Source organism: Asterias amurensis, chromosome 4 (assembly GCF_032118995.1).
Source record: "Asterias amurensis chromosome 4, ASM3211899v1".
In the NCBI taxonomy this organism is placed as follows: domain Eukaryota; kingdom Metazoa; phylum Echinodermata; class Asteroidea; order Forcipulatida; family Asteriidae; genus Asterias; species Asterias amurensis.
The window spans coordinates 1176943-1194055 of record NC_092651.1 but is presented as its reverse complement, the minus strand read 5'-3'; the positions used below and the strand labels follow the sequence as shown (position 1 = coordinate 1194055).

Sequence of the window (17113 nt, the reverse complement as noted above, 5' to 3'; positions counted from 1 at the left end):
AATTGTAAAAAGCAACAAGTCAGTCAAAAACTGTCACTGTTAAATAGCAAAAAGTTAGTCAGAAACTATCAATGGTTAAAATCATTAAATCAGTCAAATACTATCAATGGTAAAAAGCAATAAGTCAGTTAAAAACTATCAATGGTAAATAGCAAGTCAGTAAAAATTCAGACTATTTTTTCTTAACGGCACTGGACACCTTTGGCAATTGTCAAAGACCAGTCTTCCAATTTGGTGTATCTCAGCATATGCATAAAATAACAAACCAGTGAAAATTTGAACTCCATTGGTCATTGAGGTTGCGGTATAATAATGGAAGGAAAAAACACTTCTCACTCAAAGTTGTGTGATTTTAGATGCTTGATTTCAGGACCTCAAAATCTAATTTTGAGGTCTTGAAATAAAAATCATGGAAAGTTACTTCTTTCTCGAAAACTACAGTACTTCAGAGGGAGCCGTTTCTCGTAATGTTTTGTACTGTCAACAGCTCTCCATTGCTTGTTACCAAGTACGATAAGTTTTATGCTAACAGGTACTTTGAGTAATTACCGATAGTGTCCGATACCTTTAAGGCGTAGCCATAATGTGTATTTACCTTCATCACAGAATCTTCCCTGAGTCCCTCTCAAGCATTGACAGTAAAATCCACCAGAGCGTGATTCATCTAAAACACATCGCCCGTGGTTACAAGGACTTGAGGCACACGGATCAACTGAGGGTAAAATCATTTCAAATCAGTCTTTTCCAGTTAACTAAAAACAATAAATGTGAAATGTGAAACATTCCCCACAGCAAAAAAACAAGTGTGCTCTCCCTTTTCACAAGTAAGTTTTTTTCAATGTTTTCTCCTGGATTCAACCCACATTCCCTACTCACCTGTACAGTCTTTGCCATCACCTATGTATCCAACATTACAATGACATCCATAATGGTTATCTGCTACACCACAGAAACTTTCAGCATGACAGGATGAGCTCACACACATTGCTGTATTGCTTAAACATTCACATTCAAAGGCGCAGTCAGTAGTATAGAAAAACTCAGAGGCCTGTAGGAAAGAAAAGAAATCTTTAAAATATTCATGTTTAAACCAATTAATGTATTTTATTTTAATTAAAGTGAGTAAAATAAACTGGGATTGGGCAAATGAAAAATTGGGCAAATTCAGGGATGGGATTCTCAAAAAACAGTTAAAGGCTAAAATTTGTCACGTCCCCGCTCGTCGAGGACAGTTAACTATTTTCCATTTTTTCATACAAGAAAAAACACAAGAAGTTCTTATTGCAAATTATACAAAGAAAAACATTCATGATTATTATGAGGTATCAATAGCATATCGGGAAAATAAAATAGAGTGTCGGAATTTGTCAATAGCGTGTCAGCCTGGCACACTTTTGTATGCCTAGCTAGACTGCTGAATGTGTATACCTACCTGAGCACACACAGACACACATAACAAAGCACATTACAAAATCAAACACAATAGTCTGAAGATATCACACAAGCAAACTGCACCCTCATCAAGGACAAAGGATGACCTGTAATTGGCTGGTAGAAGAACATTCAAACTACCCTCATCGATAATCTGGGTAGATGTCATTAGTTGACCTCATTCAAGTAAAAACTTAATGAAGGGAAAAATGAGGGGGAAAAACATCATACCCTGTGGTATACTCCTTCACTGACGCATCCACATCCGTTCTCCGGAACACATCTCTGGTTACCATCAAGTACATGTCCATCATCACATTCACAACCTTCTACGCATGGAAATGGACACATAAAATCATCCTGTCGTTGTTCCGGTTCACCACACATCAATGGGCAAGCAGTCATACAGGGGTTGTAGGAAGAATGTTCAGGGCAGCGTAGAGCTAAAGACAAATTAAGTTAATGGACAAATTAATCCAAATGTTGCACTGTGTTGTACATAACTAACAACAAAACAAAAACAAATTGCCAATCTTTCAAACGTAGAAAAGATTTCTGATACATTTAAGAAATGTATTAGTGAAAGCAGAGAGAGATTATTCTGTCAAAGTTTTGAAATGTTGCATTTAAATTGGGAAAAATTCATTAATATTGTGCAAGGCAAACTTTTCTGAGGTTTTAATAACTGTCTTTTTACCCCCTTTCCTTTTCAGGATACCTTCCCCTCTCTGTCCAACAGAACCACATTTCATATTCAAAGAAGTTGAGTCTGAATTGATAACAAATGTGTTCTGTTTGTGCACAAACAGCATAACATATTCTACCATTTTGTTAAAAAAAACAAGGAACCCAATAGTGCCTTGACTTATGAAGGAATGACCCACAAGCCATTTTACATGTGAAGATATTTTAAGCTACCTAAATGCCTAAAGAGAAAAAAAATTTAATTGTAATAAAGGTGTAAAGGACTCAGACAGGCTTGGGGGAATTTCTGACAATGGGTTTAAGCTGTTTGTTTGACAGTCAATAACAGTCTGTTAATCAGTGACCGTGACAGGCATGTACATACACTGTCCTATTGATAGTCAAATATAACCTTTAACAAAACCATTTCAAAGACGTGATTTAATTTCAATAAAAGCAGGGCATTCAGAGTATGTTATGAGGAAGTAAATTTTGGCATTGGGCCACCGCAGAGTTTAATTGGCATAACAAGCAATTTTAAAATTGCCTGTTTATTCTGCATACCATGTATTAGTTGTTCACATGACAAATTTGCAATGGCTATGAGCACAAACATCTTCTCTGTGACTGTGTGCCCAAGATTCCATGCTTGTATCATCAAAGGCACAATCCCAACACCAACTTCCTGTTTTATTCATGTTTAGTGAACAATGCATGCAAACAGATATGACAAAATGCATATGATAATTATGTCACATAATCAAATTCTTAATAAACAGTACAATTAAAAATAATAATAACTTAATTACATCAAGCTTCAAATGTCTTTAGAAATGTATTATACTATTATTATAGTAAAATCATATTAAAATGAATCCATTCCTCAGGGGACATCCAATATTAAAATCTAGAGAACATGTGAATTGCTTGATTTTGTCAGTAATTTCCAGTGTTGTAGGTCTCAGGATTTGGTCTTGGTAGCCTGTGGTCTCGGTCTTGGTCATACACTATCAGGTCTCAACTACAACACTCGTAATTTTGATTAATGCAACAGTAGAACAATATTCAAGTTTAAAATCAAATTCATAAATACCTAAGACAATTTATCCATTCTGATTGGTCGAGAGGGCATCACGAGGTGTTGTTTGAACGGATGATATAACACCATAAAAAAAGTGTTATAACATGGGCGTGACACGCGCGCTTGCACCTGTGCGTATAAGACAGTTTCTTCATTCCTATTGGTTGAGAGCAATGGCTGAAACAGTTGTGCCACATCACGCGATACCCACAGCATCTCCTTATAAGGAGTTGTTTACCCGAGGGCCTAACCATCTCATAGCTAGGGGGGTGTTGTGTTGAAAGAAATCATTGAACAGTTATAATTTTTGCATTTATTTTACCTTTTAACCAAAAAGTGTTGATGTTTTTTGACCGAAAAGGTATTTATGAATGGGAATCAAAGTGTGTTGAATCGGTTTTCAACTAGTGGTTTAAACCTGCCGAGGCCTGGTTCTTGATAATTAACCTCGACTTCGTTTCGATAAAATTATCAAGTCCAGGCCTCGGCGCGGGTTTAAACCACTGGTTGAAAATCTCTTCACCACACATTGATTCCCTTATTAAAAGTACTTACGACAAAATTCCTCAGTCCTCCAAGTTCCAACTTCAATGGCATTGGACTTACAAAGAGCAGCATAGCTGGCAATATTGCTGCAGGCATCTAATTGTGGATGTGTAGCACAACTATCATACACACAATCTTTGTAAAATGGTTCTGGATCAAACTTCCCATGACAATTGCGGAACGGACCTGTAAATCATAACAATTTTACACAATTTTATAAATATTTTATACACATTTTGAGCAGGACCTCATTAAGGGCCCAATTTACTTGAGAACTGCAGAATATTATGTTTATCTGAACTGAAGAGGCTGTCAGTGTGTTCACCAAATCAATTTCCTTACCATTGGATCGTTTAATCACACTGCAGAAGAAACTGGCATCATCTATTGCAAAAGGAAGTCCTTCACATGGATGAGGCCGTTCTGGATCATCATCACGATTACAGTCATTGTACTTCCAGCTGTTTCCAAATTCAGCTGCATTTTCGGCCTATAAAAATACACAGCAAAAAGGTAATTTCATGTATCATTTCCACACCGGATTCAAGCTCTAGTGTTTCTGATCAACAGAGTGTGGGTTTGAGTCCTTTTCTTGACAATTGTGGGATCAAAGCCTTGCTATAACGAAACTTGCCTTTGGCTTTGTCGTTTAATGATCCTAATGGTTTGAAACGGCTGTTTCAGACCTCTTCGCCACTCTTTTATTCACTTTTCAAATAAATAAACTGGTTATAAGAGAGTACATGTCGGCAAGGTTTTACAACTGGTTATGCCAATAGCATTAACTGTAATATGAATCAGTTATATTGAAATGTAGAAGAGATCATAAAGACGTGTGTCTCACCTCTTCATTGTCTGGTGTTTTGAAGTCATTGTCATCATCCATGTCCATATTACCACATAGACCACAAGTCTGATTAGAATACTCATAAGACAGCTCTACATCAACACCGTTTCCAATCCATTCCACCTCCAAGGTGTTATTGAATTGTGCAACCTTATAGGAGAAACAAATCAAATAAATAATACTGGGTTCTTATAAAGTGCTTTAACATCCCTAGGGGCACATCAAAGCGATGAGTATTTTGTCCTGCAAAGCTATGAGGGGCTATTTCTTAGGTATGAGACCTATTCCTTTATAGTGGTTTACAAACTTGGGTCGGCAAGAGTCAGGGTCAAGTTGCGGATTGGATAACAGTCTGTACCCGCCACAATATGCTGCTGATCTGACCAGGAACACCGGGGGGAGCCCCTCCTCTGTACAAAAAGTGCCCCGAGTTCTTTACCTGCATTACACAACATACATAACCTAAATGTATACAATGGCTTAGAAACAGATACAGCAATATGGGAATCAATGTGTGGTGAAGATGTTTTCAATTAGTGGTTTAATCCCAACGAGGTCTGGCTCTTGATATATTTACCGAGGCGAAGTCGAGGTAAATTATCAAGAACCAGGCCTCGGCGGGTTTAAACCACTAGTTGAAAACCGATTCATAAAACTTTGATTCCCATTCATTAAAGGCAATGGACACTATTGGTAATTACTCAAAATAATTACAAGCATTTAACCTCACTTGGTAAAGAGTAAGGGGGAGAGGTTGGCAGTATAAAACATTGTGAGAAACGGCTCCCTCTGAAGTGGAGTAGTTTTCGAGATAGAGGTAATTTTTCACGAATTTGATTTCGAGACCTCAAGTTTAGAACTTGAGGTCTTGAAATCAACCATCTAATAAATGCACACAACTTCTTGTGACAAGGGTGTTTTTTCTTTCATTATTATCTCGCAACTTCGACGACCAATTGAGCTCAAATTTTCACAGGTTAGTTATTTATTGCATATGTTGAGACACACCAAGTGAGAAGACTGGTCTTTAACAATTACCAATAGTGTCCACTGTCTTCAATACCTTTTCAGGCAAAAAAAAATCAACACTTTTTGGTCAAAAAGTTAAATAAATGCAAAAATTATAATTTTTCAATGATTTCTTTCAACACAGCACCCCTCCAGCTATGAAATGGTAAGGCCTTTGGGTAAACAACTCCTTATAAGGGAATGCTGTGCACGTCAGGGGTATCGCGTTATGTGGCACAACTGTTTCAGCCGTTGCTCTCGCGTGTCTGAGGTATTTATGAATAATGGTTAAGTGCCTTGCTTAAAGCCATTGGACCCTTTCGGTAAACAGTGTTGTCCAAGGCCCACACTTTGTGTACCACAACTTCCAGATCAAATAACAAACCTGTGAAAATTTAGGCTCAATCGGTCATCGGAGTCGGGAGAAAACAACGGAAAACCCCACCCTTGTTTCCTTGCGTTTCGCCGTGTCATGACATGTGTTTAAAATAAATCCGTAATTCTCGTTAACGAGAATTTATATTGTTTTGCTGTTTTCTCAAAAAGTAAAGCATTTCATGGAATAATATTTCAAGAGAAGTCTTTCACCATTGCCTTCTGTAAACCCTGTAAGTTATTTGTAAATCTGTGAACTTTTATTTTTTTTTCTGAACCGAAAGGGTCCAATGGCTTTAAGGACTTGAACCCACGCTCTGCTGATCAGAAAACACCAGAGCTTGAGTTCAGTGTTCTTATCCACTCGGCCATGACACGCCACCATTAGAAATGAGATGAGGATTTTACTATGCACTCCCATGTATTATAATTAACTTATCATCTGTTCCGCTTGAAATTCCATTTAGTAATGGTTGATATGCGTTGGCATAAATGAAAAAGGGAAATTTATAAATCTGGCAAAAAACAAACTTACAATACTATTGCCCCTGAAGGTGATGTGAACGCCTGGTCGAATCACAGGCAGATAGAGCTGTACACCATCAATAGTCAGTGACATCTCACGATTCATTCCAATTTCCTAAAATAAAAAAATAATTTAAATAATTTTTTTTTTATATGGAAATAGGAAACAATACTGATCAAAATCCTGTAGCTACAATGTATTACATCCTAATACTGAGGTTGGCTTTCCATTTTTTTTTTAAGCAAATATATAAAATTAAGTAGCACTTTAATTGTTTTCTTTCCAAATAGAAGTAATGTTGAGGTGTATACTTCTGAAATGCACTCATCCATTTCAGTTCCTATTCCATTACGTTAATGATTTGATTTGAAATGAAGAATTAGGGGTCAAATAACAAGAGTTTAAATAGACAAAACTACAAAGAGGTAAAAGTACAAGAAAAAGATAATTTATATTAAAACAAGTTAAAAAAACAAGATGGTGAGTATGCCTATGCAGTGAAGGCAAAGCAATATTTTTTACGATCATAAAGTGTTAGCTCACCATTCCAAAGATCCTAATGGTGATTTCTTTAGTGATAGTCACATGAGCGTTATTTGAAGGAGGTTCGTTCTCTTGAATGATTTCAAAAGATACCTCATCATCTTCTCCACAGTATTTCAACAGGTAGTACTTGCATGCTCCTTGGAAATCATACCGTTTACCATCAAAGGAAGAATAGTGAGGATCACCATGGGCACTGCAGTGAGCAAGGCCTGATGGAAGCAAATAAAAACCCATCGCTATCAATGCAAGTCTGATCATTTTTTATGTAAATTAATATCCACGTATAGACCGTATTGAATAACCACATTGTTGCTATGAAAGTCGCAGAACGCAGCGTTCCCGGTTTGTTTTCTATGGCACAAGCACGCACACACACCCACATGCTCGCAGACGCCATCTTGTAGGGCAGTTATTTAAACAGTGACATCGTTTTCAATATGGTCTATTATAGCTAGATTCTGGAAAAGCAGATAAATGGGTGCTACACAAGGCTATTAAGAACAGCTCTTAACATCCACTGGAGTCAACATATGACTAACAAAGTCCTATATGGGAACCTACCTAAGCTATCAACAAAAATCAGACAGAGAAGGATGCGTTTTGCTGGCCACTGCTACAGGAGCAACAACGAACCAGTGTCCAATATTGTTCTGTGGACCCCTAAGCATGGGAAGAGGAAACCTGGTACACCTGCACTAACATACACTGACATTCTCAAAATCGACACAGGACTTGAATCAGCAGATTTCCAGTCAGCAATGGGGGACAGAAAGGCTTGGGGAACCATCGTGATTCGAGGACATCACTCGACTTGAGCAAGCAAGCAAGTTAGGTTATAACACAGTGGACATGAAAATGCTGTAAAGAGAAGAGGTTCACAATGGTGTTCCTGGTTTGATCAGCTCAGCATAATGCGCCATGAAAGACCCTTGAAAACCATTTTTAAAGTATTGTAAGTTTAACTAATCTTTTTATAGTAGTGCTTTTCCATAACTTTTTAAATTTCGCGGTTTGTGGTTTTAACTATTGGCTGGTCCATTTTGTGGTTTATATTTTTAGAAATATTTTATGCTCGTGGGTTTTTTGCTCTTGTTTGCAGCTATTTTTAATGTGTACAGCGCCTTGGGGTCCAGTCATGGATGTAAGGCGCTTTTTAAGCGTTGTTGTTTATTATTATTATTATTATTATTATTATTATTATTATTATTATTATTATTATTATTATTATTATTATTATTATTATTATTATTATTATTATTATTATTATTATTATTATTATTATTATTATTATTATTATTATTATTATTATTATTATTATTATTATTATTATTATTATTATTATTATTATTATTATTATTATTATTATTATTATTATTATTATTATTATTATTATTATTATTATTATTATTATTATTATTATTATTATTATTATTATTATTATTATTATTATTATTATTATTATTATTATTATTATTATTATTATTATTATTATTATTATTATTATTATTATTATTATTATTATTATTATTATTATTATTATTATTATTATTATTATTATTATTATTATTATTATTATTATTATTATTATTATTATTATTATTATTATTATTATTATTATTATTATTATTATTATTATTATTATTATTATTATTATTATTATTATTATTATTATTATTATTATTATTATTATTATTATTATTATTATTATTATTATTATTATTATTATTATTATTATTATTATTATTATTATTATTATTATTATTATTATTATTATTATTATTATTATTATTATTATTATTATTATTATTATTATTATTATTATTATTATTATTATTATTATTATTATTATTATTATTATTATTATTATTATTATTATTATTATTATTATTATTATTATTATTATTATTATTATTATTATTATTATTATTATTATTATTATTATTATTATTATTATTATTATTATTATTATTATTATTATTATTATTATTATTATTATTATTATTATTATTATTATTATTATTATTATTATTATTATTATTATTATTATTATTATTATTATTATTATTATTATTATTATTATTATTATTATTATTATTATTATTATTATTATTATTATTATTATTATTATTATTATTATTATTATTATTATTATTATTATTATTATTATTATTATTATTATTATTATTATTATTATTATTATTATTATTATTATTATTATTATTATTATTATTATTATTATTATTATTATTATTATTATTATTATTATTATTATTATTATTATTATTATTATTATTATTATTATTATTATTATTATTATTATTATTATTATTATTATTATTATTATTATTATTATTATTATTATTATTATTATTATTATTATTATTATTATTATTATTATTATTATTATTATTATTATTATTATTATTATTATTATTATTATTATTATTATTATTATTATTATTATTATTATTATTATTATTATTATTATTATTATTATTATTATTATTATTATTATTATTATTATTATTATTATTATTATTATTATTATTATTATTATTATTATTATTATTATTATTATTATTATTATTATTATTATTATTATTATTATTATTATTATTATTATTATTATTATTATTATTATTATTATTATTATTATTATTATTATTATTATTATTATTATTATTATTATTATTATTATTATTATTATTATTATTATTATTATTATTATTATTATTATTATTATTATTATTATTATTATTATTATTATTATTATTATTATTATTATTATTATTATTATTATTATTATTATTATTATTATTATTATTATTATTATTATTATTATTATTATTATTATTATTATTATTATTATTATTATTATTATTATTATTATTATTATTATTATTATTATTATTATTATTATTATTATTATTATTATTATTATTATTATTATTATTATTATTATTATTATTATTATTATTATTATTATTATTATTATTATTATTATTATTATTATTATTATTATTATTATTATTATTATTATTATTATTATTATTATTATTATTATTATTATTATTATTATTATTATTATTATTATTATTATTATTATTATTATTATTATTATTATTATTATTATTATTATTATTATTATTATTATTATTATTATTATTATTATTATTATTATTATTATTATTATTATTATTATTATTATTATTATTATTATTATTATTATTATTATTATTATTATTATTATTATTATTATTATTATTATTATTATTATTATTATTATTATTATTATTATTATTATTATTATTATTATTATTATTATTATTATTATTATTATTATTATTATTATTATTATTATTATTATTATTATTATTATTATTATTATTATTATTATTATTATTATTATTATTATTATTATTATTATTATTATTATTATTATTATTATTATTATTATTATTATTATTATTATTATTATTATTATTATTATTATTATTATTATTATTATTATTATTATTATTATTATTATTATTATTATTATTATTATTATTATTATTATTATTATTATTATTATTATTATTATTATTATTATTATTATTATTATTATTATTATTATTATTATTATTATTATTATTATTATTATTATTATTATTATTATTATTATTATTATTATTATTATTATTATTATTATTATTATTATTATTATTATTATTATTATTATTATTATTATTATTATTATTATTATTATTATTATTATTATTATTATTATTATTATTATTATTATTATTATTATTATTATTATTATTATTATTATTATTATTATTATTATTATTATTATTATTATTATTATTATTATTATTATTATTATTATTATTATTATTATTATTATTATTATTATTATTATTATTATTATTATTATTATTATTATTATTATTATTATTATTATTATTATTATTATTATTATTATTATTATTATTATTATTATTATTATTATTATTATTATTATTATTATTATTATTATTATTATTATTATTATTATTATTATTATTATTATTATTATTATTATTATTATTATTATTATTATTATTATTATTATTATTATTATTATTATTATTATTATTATTATTATTATTATTATTATTATTATTATTATTATTATTATTATTATTATTATTATTATTATTATTATTATTATTATTATTATTATTATTATTATTATTATTATTATTATTATTATTATTATTATTATTATTATTATTATTATTATTATTATTATTATTATTATTATTATTATTATTATTATTATTATTATTATTATTATTATTATTATTATTATTATTATTATTATTATTATTATTATTATTATTATTATTATTATTATTATTATTATTATTATTATTATTATTATTATTATTATTATTATTATTATTATTATTATTATTATTATTATTATTATTATTATTATTATTATTATTATTATTATTATTATTATTATTATTATTATTATTATTATTATTATTATTATTATTATTATTATTATTATTATTATTATTATTATTATTATTATTATTATTATTATTATTATTATTATTATTATTATTATTATTATTATTATTATTATTATTATTATTATTATTATTATTATTATTATTATTATTATTATTATTATTATTATTATTATTATTATTATTATTATTATTATTATTATTATTATTATTATTATTATTATTATTATTATTATTATTATTATTATTATTATTATTATTATTATTATTATTATTATTATTATTATTATTATTATTATTATTATTATTATTATTATTATTATTATTATTATTATTATTATTATTATTATTATTATTATTATTATTATTATTATTATTATTATTATTATTATTATTATTATTATTATTATTATTATTATTATTATTATTATTATTATTATTATTATTATTATTATTATTATTATTATTATTATTATTATTATTATTATTATTATTATTATTATTATTATTATTATTATTATTATTATTATTATTATTATTATTATTATTATTATTATTATTATTATTATTATTATTATTATTATTATTATTATTATTATTATTATTATTATTATTATTATTATTATTATTATTATTATTATTATTATTATTATTATTATTATTATTATTATTATTATTATTATTATTATTATTATTATTATTATTATTATTATTATTATTATTATTATTATTATTATTATTATTATTATTATTATTATTATTATTATTATTATTATTATTATTATTATTATTATTATTATTATTATTATTATTATTATTATTATTATTATTATTATTATTATTATTATTATTATTATTATTATTATTATTATTATTATTATTATTATTATTATTATTATTATTATTATTATTATTATTATTATTATTATTATTATTATTATTATTATTATTATTATTATTATTATTATTATTATTATTATTATTATTATTATTATTATTATTATTATTATTATTATTATTATTATTATTATTATTATTATTATTATTATTATTATTATTATTATTATTATTATTATTATTATTATTATTATTATTATTATTATTATTATTATTATTATTATTATTATTATTATTATTATTATTATTATTATTATTATTATTATTATTATTATTATTATTATTATTATTATTATTATTATTATTATTATTATTATTATTATTATTATTATTATTATTATTATTATTATTATTATTATTATTATTATTATTATTATTATTATTATTATTATTATTATTATTATTATTATTATTATTATTATTATTATTATTATTATTATTATTATTATTATTATTATTATTATTATTATTATTATTATTATTATTATTATTATTATTATTATTATTATTATTATTATTATTATTATTATTATTATTATTATTATTATTATTATTATTATTATTATTATTATTATTATTATTATTATTATTATTATTATTATTATTATTATTATTATTATTATTATTATTATTATTATTATTATTATTATTATTATTATTATTATTATTATTATTATTATTATTATTATTATTATTATTATTATTATTATTATTATTATTATTATTATTATTATTATTATTATTATTATTATTATTATTATTATTATTATTATTATTATTATTATTATTATTATTATTATTATTATTATTATTATTATTATTATTATTATTATTATTATTATTATTATTATTATTATTATTATTATTATTATTATTATTATTATTATTATTATTATTATTATTATTATTATTATTATTATTATTATTATTATTATTATTATTATTATTATTATTATTATTATTATTATTATTATTATTATTATTATTATTATTCAGTATTCTCTGGTTATCTTCAGGTTTTAATACTTATACAGCTGACCATTGATCTGTCAGCTTACATTGTAAGTACAAACAATGACACATTCAATGGCACTAAATCTCACTTTTAGTATGCTACATTGATGCTGTAACAACATTGTACGCCACAAATGGGATTCATTCATTTGCAATACATTATGGTGGTGATTTGGAGCTGCTCGGGGAGAAATATTAATGAGCGATTAAAACGCTCAGCACTGTTAAGAATGAAGAGTATTTACCCAATTCACAGTTTTGACCCCTCCAGCCTCCGACACACACACAAGAGTAGGATCCATCATCATGTCCTTCACATTGCCCATCATTCATACATGGGTCTTCCCAACATGGATCATCTGAGATTTAAAAAAAAAATATTATTAATACAGATTCAAGTAATAACAGAAGGAAAACTGACTGGGTAACCATTAAATAACTTTGGGATGGACAAAGGCAAATATTGACTAGAGCAGGACTTGAGCTTACGACCTCCAGATTAACGTGCCAGCACTCCACCAACTAAGCCATCTAGCCCACATTTGTCAACATGGATTCAGTTACACTCAATATTTTAAAGAACACGTTTTCTTAACAGACCCTAGTGGTAATAATGAACTAACAGAGTGTATGACGAAGAGACAAACATTATGGGATTAACAGCGCTTAGGTCTCTTTCATGAGGTACAGTAAGCCATTTTGAGATGTGATGGATACATTACTTAGGGTACAAATTGGTTTGAGTAATTTTATACATAAAATCAAACCAAACAATGCATTCATATAGTGTCCACGAAACCTTTAAAAAAAGCTCAAATCCATTGAATATATAACTATTTCTACCACAAGAGTGACTTTTGTGACATTACCATCATCCTTGTCATATTTCCTTAACCCATCAACAACTCTCAATGTTGATTCATTTAGTAAGTTTCAAGAGAAAAAGTTTGCTATGAAACTTACCAGCAATCCAGCAGCATCTCCAGCCTTCATGCTCTTCAAACCTGTCAGTAATGAAGTACATCCACATTTCACCACTGTCAACTAAGAATCTATCAGGAGGTGTTTCACCATAAAACAGGAGTATTGGCTCCTCAGGATCAATAGGCAAGGTGTTTGAGGGAGGTGGATTTTCAGGTCCAACATACAAAGCATCTCTAATCTCTTCAATGTGGAAGATCTCATCACATTTGACTGTGTAGTACATAGCCCCAGGTACATTTACAATGTACTGTTTAGTCCAGCGCTGTCTGTAATTTTCAGGGTAGTTTGGGGAGCTGAAACAACCTCTTTTACACTCTGGTGTGGTGCAGGTTTCCTGTTCATCAAATCCTTTATACAAGGAAGAATCACAATAGAAGTTTAAACACCATTGAAGAGTATATCAAGAATGACCTAAATAATCACTTGTATGCTCATATGACATGTATGAGGTATGAGAGTGTTAGAGAGTCTGCATACGTTTCGTAATTACTAAAAATAATTGCATGACAAATTTAAGTGGTAGGAAGTACAGCAGCTTTGGATAGTATAATGCATTTTGAGAAACATTTCACTTCAAAGAGCTATGGTTATCCCAACAAATTTGAAATGGGAATTATTCTTCCTGTGTGGACAAATTCGCTCTGGAGTTTTGGGCAATATCTCAAAAAACGTGACCACCTTTTGAAACAAACTTTTCACAGGTTAATTTTATTGAATAGATTAAAACAATCGAACAGTTCCAAAAACCAAAGGAATAGACTGCCTTAAAGAAACTGCTATACTGACACAATGCTTCATATGAGGGAATATCATTTATCATTTTGAACAAAACTCAGTATTGGCCACCATTCATAGGTAAGACCCCTAACAGCACTTTTTTTGAGAGAATTCCTACTTACTAGTTCCTGGTTGACACTCCATACCATTGCCTTCAAAGCCCTCATTACACATACATGTGTAATGGTTGTCATCTCTCATGGCACATGTAGCATCATCAGCACATTCAATGCTCACACACTCTAATGTGCCATTAGAAACACATGAACATCTCTCTGTGCAGTTGTGATTCACAACCACACCGTGAAGCTGTGGGGAAGAACAAAAAAGCTTTAGTTCAAAGTCTGTCTATATAAAATGACATACAATAGAGGTGTAAAGTGGACGCTACCGCTAGCAACACTAAACCGAAACCGGGAGTCACGAGTAAGCAAGCAAGGTTGTTAATTCCAAACTATGGACAATGGTGGGATTAGGAAGCTTGCATGGTTAACAAGCGAGAAATCTTTAAAAGAGATACTGATCCACTGAGTTTATAAGTGCATTAAGCATTTGCAGAAGAAAAGAAACACCCGCAACTTACAAGCATTTAGTTGCGTGATCAATACTATTTAATGCAAAAGCAAGATTTTACCTGGTATCCCACTTGGCAATGAACCATCTAACATGGAATATCAAGATTCTATTTTTAGTAACCTGCTAGCTGCGGCTAGGTGTATTGCACGTGCACACATATGCATGAGCAATATGACACGGAACAGCAAAATCTTCCCTGGTATCTTGCGTTAGCAATGAACCATCCAGCATTGAACGGGTGGTTACCAACAAAAATCAAGACTCTAAGTATTGGCAATAAACTGCCTGCGACCAAAGTTTTAACGGGAGTCGACTGTATATACCATCAGTTGGTAGTTATTCAAACACAAAACAAAATGTTTGTAAACATCCCCCCCCGCCCCCTCCCTCAAAAACAAAGGGGACAACCGAACAATTTACAAAGAACCCAAAATAATATATCTAAAGATATCTTACCTGAATATACTGTTCAGTCCACAAACACCCACAATCAGAAGCTGGTATGCAAAGGTCATCCTCCAGAAGGTATCCCTCATTGCAAACACAACCCTCAGTGCAAGAATCTGTACAATTCTCCCCTGACCCACCAATTGGGTCATAACATGTAGGACCACATGGAGCTATGCATGATGAGTAACTAGCAGAATCAGGACATTCAAATTCTGCATAAGGAATTAATTATTTTCATTTCAGTTATTAATAAAGTAGATTCCAAATCAAGATCACCTCGGGATCAAAATTCAAAATTGCAATTATCCAAGATAACAAAAGCATATTCCTTATGCATATTCCTTATCATGAAAGGGATTTGTGATCATAAACGTGCAGCATTTGAGAGAGAGTTCTTTATTGGAGGAAAAAAGAAGATGTGAACAAAATTGAATAGCATAGAATCATTTCGCTTAGCTGAACCTAGTAAACAGACTGAACGTTCTACCATTAAAGGGAAGGTACACGTTTGGTAATTAATCAAAACAAATATCATCAACTTAAAAATTTACTTGATAACAAGCATTAGAGAGCTGTTGATAGTATAAAACATTGTGAGAAACGGCTCCCTCTGAAGTAGCATGGATTTTGAGAAAGAGGTAATTTCTCGCTAGAATAAAAAAAAGACTTCTAGCCAGAAATCTTTTATTCCTATCTGAAAGCACACAAATTCACCCAACAAGGGTGTTTTTTCTTTCATCACTTTCTCACAACTTCGGTGACCAATTGAGCTCAAATTTCCGCAGGCTTGTTATTTTATGCTTATGTTGGGATACACCAGGTGAGAAGACTGGTCTTTGACAATTACCAAACGTGTACAGTGCCTT

At 26.0% G+C, this 17113-nt stretch overlaps 1 protein-coding gene across 1 annotated transcript in view; it reads right to left on the bottom strand.

Moving 5' to 3' along the window:
• Nucleotides 1-17113, bottom strand: part of LOC139936154 (IgGFc-binding protein-like) — a 103255-nt gene that overhangs the window by 67499 nt on the left and 18643 nt on the right. The window contains exons 15-26 of the mRNA XM_071930900.1: nt 16254-16459; nt 15344-15530; nt 14424-14792; nt 13706-13819; nt 7042-7253; nt 6508-6612; nt 4587-4739; nt 4085-4232; nt 3752-3928; nt 1663-1874; nt 877-1048; nt 596-712 (exon numbers count right to left, since the gene is read on the bottom strand). Of these exons, the coding sequence (XP_071787001.1) occupies nt 596-712; nt 877-1048; nt 1663-1874; nt 3752-3928; nt 4085-4232; nt 4587-4739; nt 6508-6612; nt 7042-7253; nt 13706-13819; nt 14424-14792; nt 15344-15530; nt 16254-16459 (2172 nt within the window). The remainder of the gene's footprint in view (nt 1-595; nt 713-876; nt 1049-1662; nt 1875-3751; nt 3929-4084; nt 4233-4586; nt 4740-6507; nt 6613-7041; nt 7254-13705; nt 13820-14423; nt 14793-15343; nt 15531-16253; nt 16460-17113) is intronic.